The sequence below is a fragment of the Vipera ursinii genome (assembly GCF_947247035.1).
Source record: "Vipera ursinii genome assembly, chromosome: 3".
Lineage (NCBI taxonomy): Eukaryota > Metazoa > Chordata > Lepidosauria > Squamata > Viperidae > Vipera > Vipera ursinii.
In genome coordinates this window covers 188,576,222-188,588,976 of record NC_139516.1, presented here as the reverse complement: position 1 = coordinate 188,588,976, position 12,755 = coordinate 188,576,222, and the positions used below count along the sequence as shown (strand labels likewise).

Below are 12,755 nucleotides of genomic sequence, written 5' to 3'. Positions count from 1 at the left end.
GGCGGCGCGTCGCTTTAGACGTAGCCGGCCGCAGCCACGAGGAAGGGCTGCTCCGAGCCTCGCCTCCTGCTCCTGCGTCAGGGGGAGCGCCTTGCGTGCCGGGGGGAGGCCGCCCTCGTGAAGACGAAGAGGGCTTCGCTGCAGCCGGGCGGGCGTTGGGCCCCTTCCCTCAGGCGCTCCAAGCTGACGCTCCAAACAAACAAACAAACAAACGGGCTCCTCTCCGGAGGACGAGAGTTGCAGTGTTCCCTGGCCCCGGGTGCAGCCGGGTGAGTTGGTCCTTTGGAAGTAAGCGCCCAGGTTTCTATGCTCGGTGGAATTTAGAAGAGTAGAGTAGAGTAGAGTAGAGTAGAGTAGAGTAGAGTAGAGTAGAGGAGTAGAATAGAATAGAATAGAATAGAATAGAATAATAGAATAGAATAGAATAGAATAGAATAGAATAGAATAGAATAGAATAGAATAGAATAGAATAGAATAGAATAGAATAGAATAGAATAATAGAATAGAGCTGGAAGAGATCTTGGAGGTCTTCTAGTCCAGCGCCCCGCTCAAGCAAGAGAACCTATAGAATTTCAGGTAAGTGGATTTGGGGAAGGGAAGGGAACGGAAGAATGAAGGGGAGGATTCCCTTTGCTGTCCCTGGAGTATGCTGTCGAGTGCCCTCTAATGTGGGCATCACCTAAAGGTGACCGATGTTGGAGTAAATATAGTACAGGTAGTCCTCGACTTACAACAGTTCATTTAGTGACCCTTCAAAGTTACAACGGCACTGGAAAAAGTGACTTTGACTGTTCGTTTTTCACACTTATGACCACTGTAGCATCCCCACGGTCACGTGATCAAAATTAAGATGTTTATGACCGTCACAGTGTTCTGGGGTCATGTGGTCACCTTTGGCAACTTTCTGACAAGCAAAGTCAATGGGAAAGCCAGATTGCAAACCAGCATCACAAATCCTTATTCTAAGTTCTTTTCTTGGTCTTTTCTTACAGAACCTAATCAGTAAGATGCCTTTGTGGACTCGACAATTTTCCAGATACTGCTCTTTGTTAAATGCGTACGATATTATAAAGAGTACAGAGCTGAGAAAGCAATCAATAAAAATGTGGACACGTTTTCTTGAACCGTCAGATTTGCAGTGCTTTTGTCCTTATGGATATTATTGCCACATGCTGTTAAAGAAGTTTAGAACTTTGCATCTGGATAATCACAGGCAACTCTGCAGCTCAAGTACTGAACCCCAACAGACCTCGCTTTCTTTCATTGACAAGCCAAAACCTGAGATAGTGCCTACTGTAGATACTGAAGAATTGCTTCAAGGTAAGTAACAAATTTATATGATGTTGAACGTGACATATCACAGCATGATGTCTAAAATTTTAAAATGTTATTTCCTCAGCCTTCTCCACTAAAAAAATGTTTAGAATTTATTGTTTGTTACAGTAATTAAATCACATTTTTTAATTGAGCCTGAGAAAATTATTTGGTAGAGTTGAGGCTGGTAGAGTTGAGGATGAATCTTATACAGGTAGTTCCCAGTTAATAACAGTAATTGAGACTAGAAAAGTGAGTCGTCACATGACCACATTACTTAGTGACAGCATTCCCCCTTGCCATTGTTAACCAAACCACCACCTGTTAGGTAAAGACCTACTCCGATCCAAGCTAACCCTGGGTTGGTCCCTCCCAGCCCTGAACCTCAGCAAGGTAAGGGACTACCTCCAATGCACCCCATCCCTTACCTCTTTCTCTATCTCTGCCCTTTTGGCTGCCTTACATTCCACCGTCCTATCTGGTCTTCACTGTCCCCTTTCTGCTGAGGCATGCCCACCTAGCCCTAGCATTCTTGTCCTGCAAGACTCCTTTGTTTGTAGAGTAATAAAATACATCATTCAGTATTTGAGGCACCTTCAACTTCAAAGCTATCCGAGTTTATTGCAAAAACACCTTTTTTCCCCTCACTTTATGCAGTGTAATTAGAAATGTCTGATCTCAACCTTGAGCAAGCCATAATATATTATTGTATCTAAATTAGCAATGATTAATATTGCTTGTGCAACTATGAATAATGCTTTAATATAATTATGCTAAATTTCCAATCTAAATCTACATTTCCAGTTGGGTTCACTCTTTACCCTAAGGTATAATATACAGAGGGACGCAGTGGCTCAGTGGGTTAGGACGCTGAGCTTGTCGATCAGAAGGTCGGCAGTTTGGCGGGTCGAATCCCGAGTGCCGTGTAACAGAGTGAGCGCCTGTTACTCGTCCCAGCTTCTGCCCACCTAGCAGTTCGAAAGCACGTAAAAATGCAAGTAGAAAAATAGGGACCACTACGGTGGGAAGGTAACAGCGTTCCGTGCGCCTTTGGCGTCTAGTCATGCCGGCCACATGACCACGGAGACGTCCTTGGACAAGCGCTGGCTGTTCGGCTTTGAAACGGAGATGAGCACCGGCCCCTAGAGTCGGAAACGACTAGCACGCATGTGCGGGGGAACCTTTACCTTACCTTTTATAATATACAGTAGTTTGTTTGATTTTATTGTGTTATGTGAAGCCAAACAATTACAGTTTAATAACAGTGTGTGGGAATCAAACGTGTGTGTGTGTGTGTGTATGTGGGTGGGTGGGTTTATTGCTTCAAGTTTCATTGTATACTGTAACAACAGAACCATAAAAAAAACCTAGGGGAAATTTTTTTTTGAACACTCATGCATTGTCATCCTCAAAGATTCCATATGTTGTTATTGTTTTTTTGTTTCTCATTTTTTAAAAATAATAGTCTTCAATAGACTATTTAAAAAGTAGAATCTCCGTTTCCCTATATTTTGAAAACAAATACTGTAATAAAATAAGGAATAATAATTAAAGCCAGAATAATAAAAGAATTCTCATTAGGGTTATTTATCAGTAGCTAAGATAGCTCAGCGGAATGGTGTTCACCATATAAAAGCTATTGATGTGTTTGGTATTCTATCACTTCTTTAACATCAGGGTTGTGTGTGTGTGTTTTCACTTTAAATGAACTTAAGATTTGGACGATGATTTGCCTATATCTCCCTTGGAGAAAATTTCAGAAGATGAGTCTCTTCAAATCAAAGCTGCACCACCACCTCCATTAGAATCTTTCTCACTTAGAGATTACGTTGACCATTCGGAAACATTACGCAAATTGGTGCTTCTAGGTAAGTATAGCTCCACTTGCTAGATACTTTGTGATATGTTGGAACTCTGATAACCATTTTTACTATATAATAGACGGTCATGTTTTTGAATACGCAGCAGATTCATGTTTGCAGAATATATTTCTATCATAAAGTGGTAGATGGAAGGTATACTCTATTGCAGAAATATAATTGAGGACAGAAACTGCTTTCTTTTACACAATTTCTTTTACACAATTTAAGGATCCTTAAATACAAGAAATTCATGAAAAATTTGGAAAAAACTTCTTTAGAACTATTATTTATTTACATGTTCCTCAGGATGCATACAATATTACGTATTACCTTTACACTCAATATCATATTAAAATTTCTGTATCCTATTTAATTATTTGGTGCCAATAATCAATATTCTTCTGAGACATTTAAAAAATGGAGTTGATCTGTTGATTTTACCAGAATGATAGGAATCAATGAGCCTTGAGTTCTCTCTACCACAATCTTTAATGATTTGGAATTGATATCTGTGTTTACTCAATCACATTAAAAATAGCTATAAATGATAGATTGTGCAGTGGAACTCAAAATTGGTAAACAGCAGGGGTGGATTCATACATGATCCGACCTGGAGTAAATCTGTTGAAGTTAATGTCACTTAAGATAATGTGTACCTTAAAGCTGATTGATTTCAGTGGGGTTATTCCAAGTTTAATCATATTTAGATCTAAAGTAGAACACACCGTTTTTACTGTTTGCATATACAAAATTGTGCATGCTACAGGACAAATATTTAATTTCACTGAACAGTTATGTAATCTATTTTTGAATTTCCTGCAGGTGTCAACTTGTCCATGGTTGAAAAACATCCAAATGCAGGCCAGCTTCTTGTAAAACTAGATTTTGAAAATGATATTAAAAAAATCCTTCTATTTCTTAAGGATATTGGTTTGGAAGAATCACAGTTTGGGGCATTTCTCACTAAAAATCCTTATATTCTCAATGAAGAGGTAGAAGTTCTAAAAACAAGGTAAGGACATCTGGGCATTCCAACTCCCTCATCCTCCAAACCTAACCTATTTAAAGCTCTGTTGTGTTGGAAGCCCTTGGATTTCTTGTTTGTTGCAATGACACCACTTTATAATGCTAGGTTCTGTATGGTAGCAGGAATTAAGAAGGTCTAAACAGCACTGCTGGCATGCAGAATGAAGCCTGAGAGGATGAAAAAGGGAGGTGTACATGAATTATTAAATCTGCATTGGATTATTCATATAAGAGTATAGTCTTTTGAGTGAGTGGGTTACCAAATTTGTTATTTTCCAGATGGATATTTGTGTAGCTGGCCAAGTTTTTTCCAGTCACAAATTGAACATATCGATAATCCTCATTTAGCAACTACCTCATTTAGCAACCATTTACAGCTGCAGTGGTGATGAAAAAGTAACTTTGTGATCAACCCTTGCATTTAGCAATAGCAATAGCACTCAGACTTATAAACTGCTGGATAGTGCTTTACATCCCTCTGTAAGCAGTTTTCAGAGTCAGTGTATTGCTCCCAACAATCTGGGTTCTCATTTTACCAACCTCAGAAGGATGGAAGGCTGAGTCAACCTTGAGTCGGCCAAAAATGAACTCCTGGCAATGAGCAGAGTTAGCATGCAATACTGCATTCTAACCACTGCACCACCACGGCTCTTACACCTTCACAGGTCTGTAAAGGAAAGGAAAGTTGGTGTAATATCATAAGCACAGTCATGGTTTCAATTAGCAACTACTTCACTTAACAACCAAGTCACCAGGACACGATTGTGGTTGCTCAGTAAGGACTACTTGTAATTTCAAGTGGTCAATTTTAACATGTATAGCAGCTGCTATTTAGAAAGAATACCACCTTCTGTTTATTACACATGATTATTTCCCAAATAGAGTCCAATAAAATGCATGCATTTGATTTTCATGGAGGTTTTCCTGAAAAGACAGATTTTTTTTATTTTCAGTAAAATTTGTAATACATTCTAAATTGGAGTGACAGAATTCAATTGTTAAAATTTGACTAAACACAGAAACGTTATCACAAGTTTTTTCATTATGAGGCAAAGTTAAAATTCCTTGACAGTAGATTGAAATGAAAAAAATAGAGATTCAATTCATTTTACTTGCCATTTTCTTAAAGGCTTATTATTCACATATTCTGGTAGAAGGAAAAACCTACCCTTTTATCAACAGAGGAAATATTTCAGCAGTTACATTTTGAGTATAATGTACAATAACATTCTTGAAGTTTGAAATATCTAAGAATCAAATTTTAAGTATTGCCAAAAGTTATATTTATGATCAACTAAGGAATTATGTAGACCTCATGCAGTCTTTTTGTGATAACCTGCTGAAGCCAAATGATTACCTCTAACAGCAGATATGGAAAATATTTTTAAAAAACTTGGAAGTCTGGAGTGCCATAACAGCCCACTGAAGATGGAGAAGTGCTGGTTGGCTGTTGGTGGCAGAGAAATTGAAACACTTTCTAGAAGCTTAACTTCACACTTCAATGTTTATGCATCTTATTAATGGAAGATGTAAAAATGACTTGGATTTTAAATTGATTCAAGAGCAAGACCAGTATCTCTTTTAAGTTTCCAAAGGCCTTTATATAGCAATGTTTTAAAAAGGCACCCATGGTAGAAACTTATAATCACCTCAGATGCTGCTGAAGTAAGCCCTAATTCACTTGTTAGTGTGCAAATAATGCATAATTAAAAAATGAATTCACAAGAGAATGTTAAAATCAAAAGAAACATTGTTTTTTCCTTGTACCACACAAAAGAGAAAAAAGAGTAATCACTGCAATTGCTAAAAACATGGTTTCTGTTATATCTGAATGGAATCAGATTGTGAATGCTATTCAAGCAGGTTCTAGTGAAATGGTAGTAAGTAATTATAAGACTCTGTTAATGTAATGTTAGTTTAAAAAATGGAGTGGAAGGAAATGAAATAAAATGAAATAAATAATTCCCTTATATAATCTTCCTTTTCCCAATCTTCCAAATATTTATGAGCATGAAAAGCCTGTAGATTGTTTCTGTGTAATATTTGGAGAATATGTTACCTATACCTATACCTACCAAGATGCCCTACGCACAGTCACTCATGCACTCGTGACCTCCCGTTTAGACTACTGCAACGCTCTTTACATGGGGCTGCCCTTGAGGACCACTCGGAGGCTTCAACTGGTGCAGAATGCGGCCGCGCGAGTTGTGATGGGGATTTCCCGATACTCCCATGTAACATCTCTACTCCTTGAGCTGCACTGGCTTCCGGTTGCCCTCCGGGTGAGATTCAAGGTGCTGGTGATGACCTATAAAGCCCTAAATGGCTTGGGTCCGGGATATTTAAGGGAACACCTGCTGCCAGCATCAAGTTCCCTTCGTCCAGTGCGCTCGCAGAGGGAGGGTCTTCTCAGGGTCCCGCCGATAAAAGATTGCCGGCGGATAACACCCAGGGGGAGAGCCTTTTCTGTGGGTGCGCCTGCCCTCTGGAACCAGCTGCCCGTGGAGCTCAGAACTGCCCCTGACCTACGTTCATTCCGCCGAGACCTGAAGACTTGGCTCTTTGAGCTCTCTGACCCAGGCTGAGAATTTTAACTGGGGTTTTATTTTCAGGGATAATTTAATCTTTTATTTGTCTTTTAACTTGTATTTTGTATTGGTATGATTTTAAAATGCCCTGTAAACCGCCCTGAGTCCTCCGGGAAAGGGCGGTATATAAATCTAATATAATAAATAAAAAATAAATAAATATTTCGGGGAGGTTAATTAAAGCAAAAAGACTAGAACATTACAGTTGGATCTTTATGGGTCAGTTGGCAGTGCCAAGAACATACTAATTTGGGGGTCTTTTTCAAGTTAATTCTTTTTCACTATCCCATTTGTAACTACAATAATACAGTGGAAAGGTTTGTCCAAATTTGTTTGGCCAGTTTACCCTCAATGCTTTCTGAGATTCACAATTGACCTTCTGTCCAGAAAGCCTGCCTCCCACACAAACAGGTTTTCATGAACTGAATAGTATTAAGACTTCTATTTTCAGAAAGAGGCTAGAAGAACAAGGAATGTCCAAGATGAATTCCCAGCACTTTTTCCATGGTTATGATTTTGGGGCAGAGAAAGAAGTATATCTTTCAAGCGACTGTTTGATAACCTTTTTTATTTATTTAAATATGCCATTTAAGTTCGTTAAGAACTTAAGAACATTTTCCTTAAAATCAAAATGTATTTGCATTCAGTTGCAAAAATACCTTTTTCCATGCTTACTTTAGTGTAAGCCATATGAGATACTAAGATCATATCTCAAAACTCAGCTAGTATTCACAGAACTTTTATTTAAATACAGCTGGAAATTGTTAACTCTTCAACATTTTTACATTATGATTTTATTGTGATTGGGAATCATGGTATTTTGCTTTAGTCAGACTTTTCCACCCTTCATTTTGCTGTTTTGCTTGTTAATATTATTGAAATATCTGCCTCTTTGATAGATAATGCAGGGAACTTGGGTTATTTGGATAAATGGTTACTACTTTGATTTATTTCATTATAAATGAATGTATTTCTCTGTTTCTAGGGTCGACTATCTAATATCAAAAAAATTTTCCAAAGAAGGAGTCACACAAATGGTCTTAAGGGCTCCATGTTTACTTCTCCTTTCTGTGGAAAAACTGGATGATAGATTGGGTTTCTTCCAAAATGTACTTGGACTAAATCCAAGAAAGGTACCTTTTGCTTTCCTTTAAGGACCATGTTAGATTGAAAAGAGCACTGTGTGGCATTCCATATGTTTGGCATCTAGCAACAACTGGAGAGGTGTTGATAGTCTTTTTTGATTACAATATATATTTTCCCACAATATGTGAACATATAATTGAAAGAAATCATCAAAAAATTATAAATAATAAGAATTTCTGGCATTATAAGAATTTAAAACTTCCTGTTAGATAGACATTTACCTAGATGGCAGAGAATAACATTACACCCAGTTTTCTGAAAAGAATGGTTATAAAAATCAATTGATATGGAAGTTGAAGCTGCTTATGTGAGTATAAATTATTGAACCTGAAATCCTGTTAAGATTTTACCTACGTTATAAAATATATTCCTATTTTATTCACACTGAGTTATATACCTGGCGGATTTTTCCTTACACAACCATAACACCTAAATAAGAAAATCTGGGCCTATAATCCCTTAGCTAAGGCACAGCAGCTTCCCATGAATCTGGCTGTCACACATAGCTTCTCTTCACACAAACATAAGCCAAAATAGAAGATATATCACTTCTTTTGAAATTACATGTGTGTGAAAACTGCTATTATATTAAAGTAAATTATCTTCAGATATGATTTCACCATACTATATACATCCATATATTTTTCAACTAGAATACATTGCCTATGTAGTAATATGCTTTACCAGCAAAATACAAATTTTAACCTAAATATATATTATTTAATATATATTTATTTGTTTTTGAATACAGACTAGAAATCTGGTAATCCGTCTTCCAAGATTGCTAACTGGCAAACTTGAACCAATTGAAGAAAATCTTTCAGTAAGTCTCCTTTTAGCAATTATTGTAAAATCATTACTTCAGCTCATAAAAGTTGTTAAGTCATGCAGGATAGCAACTGACTAATTTTCACAGGTTTCATTTCTACTTTGTACTTTAACAAATAACAGGAATAATACCTTAGTACATGTAAAGTATTTTGCACAAGCCCTGTGACTTGAAACTAATAAGTTCCTTGAAGTTCTTTATACAGAAATATGATGGAAAGCTAGTATGAGGTCGTAGTAGTGTATGATAACTTGAGTGTTGTTACAAAAATGGAGGGGGTTGTATGTTTAATGAGGTGTAGGTTAGATTTATATGAAATAGGCTAAATCTTTTAATTTTTTTTAGAAAATGGCATTGTATTATGTGTATTATGTAAACTCCTTATACAGTATTTAAGTGCAATCAATGAATGTTAGAAATTCTCTGCTATACATAAAAAAAGGTTTTGTGACTGCTCAATAACAGTAGTTAACATTGTGAGTCTGCTGGAAGCTGGGACTTTATTTTCTATTTCAGTATTCTAAACACAGAATACAAATCACACAAAGATTTTGAAAAGATACTATAATTTGTTTTATTTTGGGCAATCCACAAAGCTAGGTTGAAGATGTAATTCTATAAAAAACTGGGGGGGGGAAATAAGTGCTTCATTTTTCCCCTGAAAATATTGTCCCCATGTCATCTATTTCTCTGACTTTTTTCAAATTTCAAAATTGATTCATTGCAATCACTCTTTTTCAGGTATATGAAGTTGAACTTGGATTTAGTAAGAATGAAATCCGCCATATCGCACACACTGTCCCTAAGAACTTAAGTACAAGCAAAAAAAAGTTAACACAGATTTTTGATTATGTGCATAATGTAATGGGCATTTCCCACAGACTTATGGTACATTTTCCTCAGGTAAGAATCTTGTAGTTTATTTAATTACTAGTCATTGGAGCACATATTGTGAAAGGTAGCTTAAGGGGAACTCATGCAGATTGTAGGCCAACATGATAGATTTAATAGATTTACATGGCTACCATCTCATATATGTATCTGGGTGGCAAGCAATTAAAAACAGTAAAAACAGAAGAAATAACATAGCAGCCAAAAACACTCAGTTAGCATAACCACTACTAAGAAATAGGCTCACCCAAATTCTCAAGACATAAAGACATTAATGTATTTTAAAATGTAAGTGAAATTGTCCATATTTATGAAAATTACTTGCATATGTCACTAGTTTTAATGACCTGTTGCCATAGTTGCTCAGAACTGTATGCCACTGATTTCAGTATGATTTATGCCCAAATAAGATACATTTCAATTTTTTTTCCATTTTAGATTTTTAATGCAAATTTTTTACGAATCAAAGAAAGACATCTATTTCTTAAATTCCTGGGAAGGGCCCAATATGATCCGGAGCAACCAAGTTACATCTCCTTGGAAAAACTGATAGCCTTGCCAGATGATGTGTTTTGTGCTGAAGTTGCTAAAGCAAAAGAAACAGACTTTGAAAAATTTTTGAAAACGCTGTAAAGAACTTTTTAAAAAATATAAACAGGTCTGGTAGTATGCCTTCCAACTGCAAATTTCGACAGAACTTTGTCAATAAGTAAACTGACTTCTAAATATGCAAACTAATTTAGAAATAAGATAACACTTATATCTGTGCTGATAAATGTTAAATAAGAGAACGAAACATCATAGACCAAATAAAAGGATGATTGAGCATTTATAATCATGAGTGCAGCCACCAGTATTTCCTATCAATGACCTAGATGTAATGTTTACCTAAGTATAAAAATACCTGGGTTTAGATTTATTCCACAGTGACTAAATCAATACTATTACATTTAATTGTTAGCATCTTTTCAGATTAACATAAATGTGAGATACGGCTCACTTCATTAGATGCAGCAGAGTTACTAGACTAATGCAAGATTTAAACTGGGAAGAGGTGAGAGAAGGAGAGGTCTTTATGCAAATACAGGTTACATTTGAGACAAATTAAAAATTTTCCTATTAAATATAGTGTAACCATAATAATTATAAATCACATCAAACCAAAAGTCTCTCTTGTTGTTCATCCATTTAGGGGCTGTATTCACCTCAGGTCTGTCTGTTTTGCATGGCTGTATTCTACAATTGTATAATTGTGTGGCATATTCCAACCCCTAGCACAGCATCATCCTAAGCCCATGGCGTGCCTTCCCTGTCAGATGGTCCCAACTCCAACTCTTCCTTCTCCTGCAAACCAGCCTCTGAAGGGGGCATGACATGCATTTCATAGGTTTGCCATCGGTCTAGAGACAGTGGATTTCTAGTCTATGCACTTCCATTCCACTCTCTACTCTTGCATTGCAAGGGATTATAATGATTTACTGACCTTGGTCTTTATGCAAGTGAGTTCTGTATCTACATCTCTATTCTAGGTCATATTTGATAATATGATTTTAGGATTACAATGGAACCAGCGCAGAATAGATCTCCATGTCCAATGCAGAAATTATAACTGCAACTGGGTGTTGTGATTCAGCGTCAGCCTGTGATACCGGCAGCTGAGTCTGATGATTCTGAAGAGGAGGAGGAGGAGGGGTTTGGAGAGCCTTTGGTGTCAGAGGGAGGCTCTGATGCACTGCAGGACTCTCAGCCTGGCCCCTCCCGTCATGTTCCTCATCAGACTCAGCCTTGTGAGCACAAGGTATTGGACGTAGATGATTCACAGCTGGATCTATTCAGGGATGCTAGGAGCAGGAGGCAATCCAGCAGAGTAGAACAGAGAAAGGCCATGAGGCAACTCGGTGAGAGGAGGAAAAGGCAATGAGAAGCCATGCCTTGAGACTGCTGATAAAAGGGGAAGGTGTGGGAGGTGCTGGTTGCTGAAGGCAACCGTTTGAAGGTCTGCTAGAGTCGTGGTCTATTATTCCTGTTTAACTCTTGTTTGAACTTTTGATTTAACTCTTATTTAAACTTGATTTCTTTGTAAATAAATTTGGTTGGGTTTTTCCAGCCTGTTGACTATAAAAAGGGGTTGTCCCTGACATTCAAACAGGGCCGGTCGTAGGCTGGAACAGAACACTGGGTTCCTAGGGTATCCGAGATGTAAAGTCACCATCTGTATTTTAAATGGAAAAACAGAACTTTCAGGACACTTTTTTCCTTAATTCTTATACCCTCAGGTCCTTCCATATTGAGTAATCAAATTTCCTGAAGTTCTTAGAAATTTCTCGGTGCTATTGTTAGCCTGAGAGGAGCCAAGCAAATGTACTTCCTGAAGCTGATGTACATACCTTTTTGTTAGTGAGTAAATGACAGAAGTAAGGTGTCTTGTGGCAGTGTTCTTGCTGCTTCATTTTGCTGTATGAAATGATTGGCTCCCTAAAGAAATGTGGAGGCAAAATGGAGAAATGATTTCCATATTTAAGAAATAATGTTGAATTAGGGATCTTGGATTGCTATTGTGTGCGCTACACTATGATAAGAAGTTCTGCACCTTAAAAACAATCTGATTTAAACTGTAATTCCAAAATACATTTTCACATTAAACTTTTCTAATAAATAGTAACCCAAATGATTGTGAAGATTAACTCAGAAGGAAAAGGGAAACCTAATATTTGGATATGATACTTTCCAAAATATAGCATGAAGATGTTATAATTTACAATTTACTTGTATTCCATCCAAAGTCCCTTTGTGAGGGAGATGAGCAGTTTGTACATTTGATAATAAAAAATATTTTATGGAAAATTGTAGGGTTTTTTCCTATTAGCATTGGTTCATAGTACAAAGAGGCACAAAGGAATGTATTTTTTGTTCAGTCTGCTCATTTGGAAATACTTTGGCAGCATTCAACTTGATTATAATCTAAATTACTTCTAAGCACTCTTTACTTAGTACTTCTGATTGTGAGATTTTATTTATTAGATTTTTATCCCACCTTTGTCACTTTATAAATAACTTTACAGGATATGCATGGGTATATAATACAACAGTAGCCAGGCT

At 37.0% G+C, this 12,755-nt stretch overlaps 1 protein-coding gene across 2 annotated transcripts; it reads left to right on the top strand.

The window, feature by feature from the left end:
- Positions 1–110: 110 nt before the first annotated feature.
- MTERF3 (mitochondrial transcription termination factor 3) lies at positions 111–10,816 on the top strand. 2 transcript variants are annotated; one of them, XM_083358759.1, is made up of 8 exons: positions 111–269; positions 993–1,320; positions 3,030–3,182; positions 3,999–4,188; positions 7,776–7,923; positions 8,688–8,759; positions 9,507–9,668; positions 10,095–10,816. In XM_083358759.1, the coding sequence occupies exons 2-8, from the start codon at positions 1,008–1,010 to the stop codon at positions 10,287–10,289; spliced, it is 1,233 nt and encodes a 410-aa protein (XP_083214885.1). In that variant the 5' UTR covers positions 111–269; positions 993–1,007; the 3' UTR covers positions 10,290–10,816. The 2 variants fall into 2 exon arrangements, with proteins under 2 accessions (XP_083214885.1, XP_083214886.1); XM_083358760.1 differs by having other exon boundaries at positions 238–259.
- Positions 10,817–12,755: the final 1,939 nt, after the last annotated feature.

Coding starts and splice junctions, on each gene's coding strand:
- MTERF3 (XM_083358759.1), top strand. CDS start 1,008: ATGCCTTTGTGGACTCGACAATTTTCCAGATACTGCTCTTTGTTAAAT. Junction 3,183..3,998: donor ACGCAAATTGGTGCTTCTAG/GTAAGTATAGCT, acceptor AATTTCCTGCAG/GTGTCAACTTGTCCATGGTT. Junction 4,189..7,775: donor GTAGAAGTTCTAAAAACAAG/GTAAGGACATCT, acceptor CTCTGTTTCTAG/GGTCGACTATCTAATATCAA.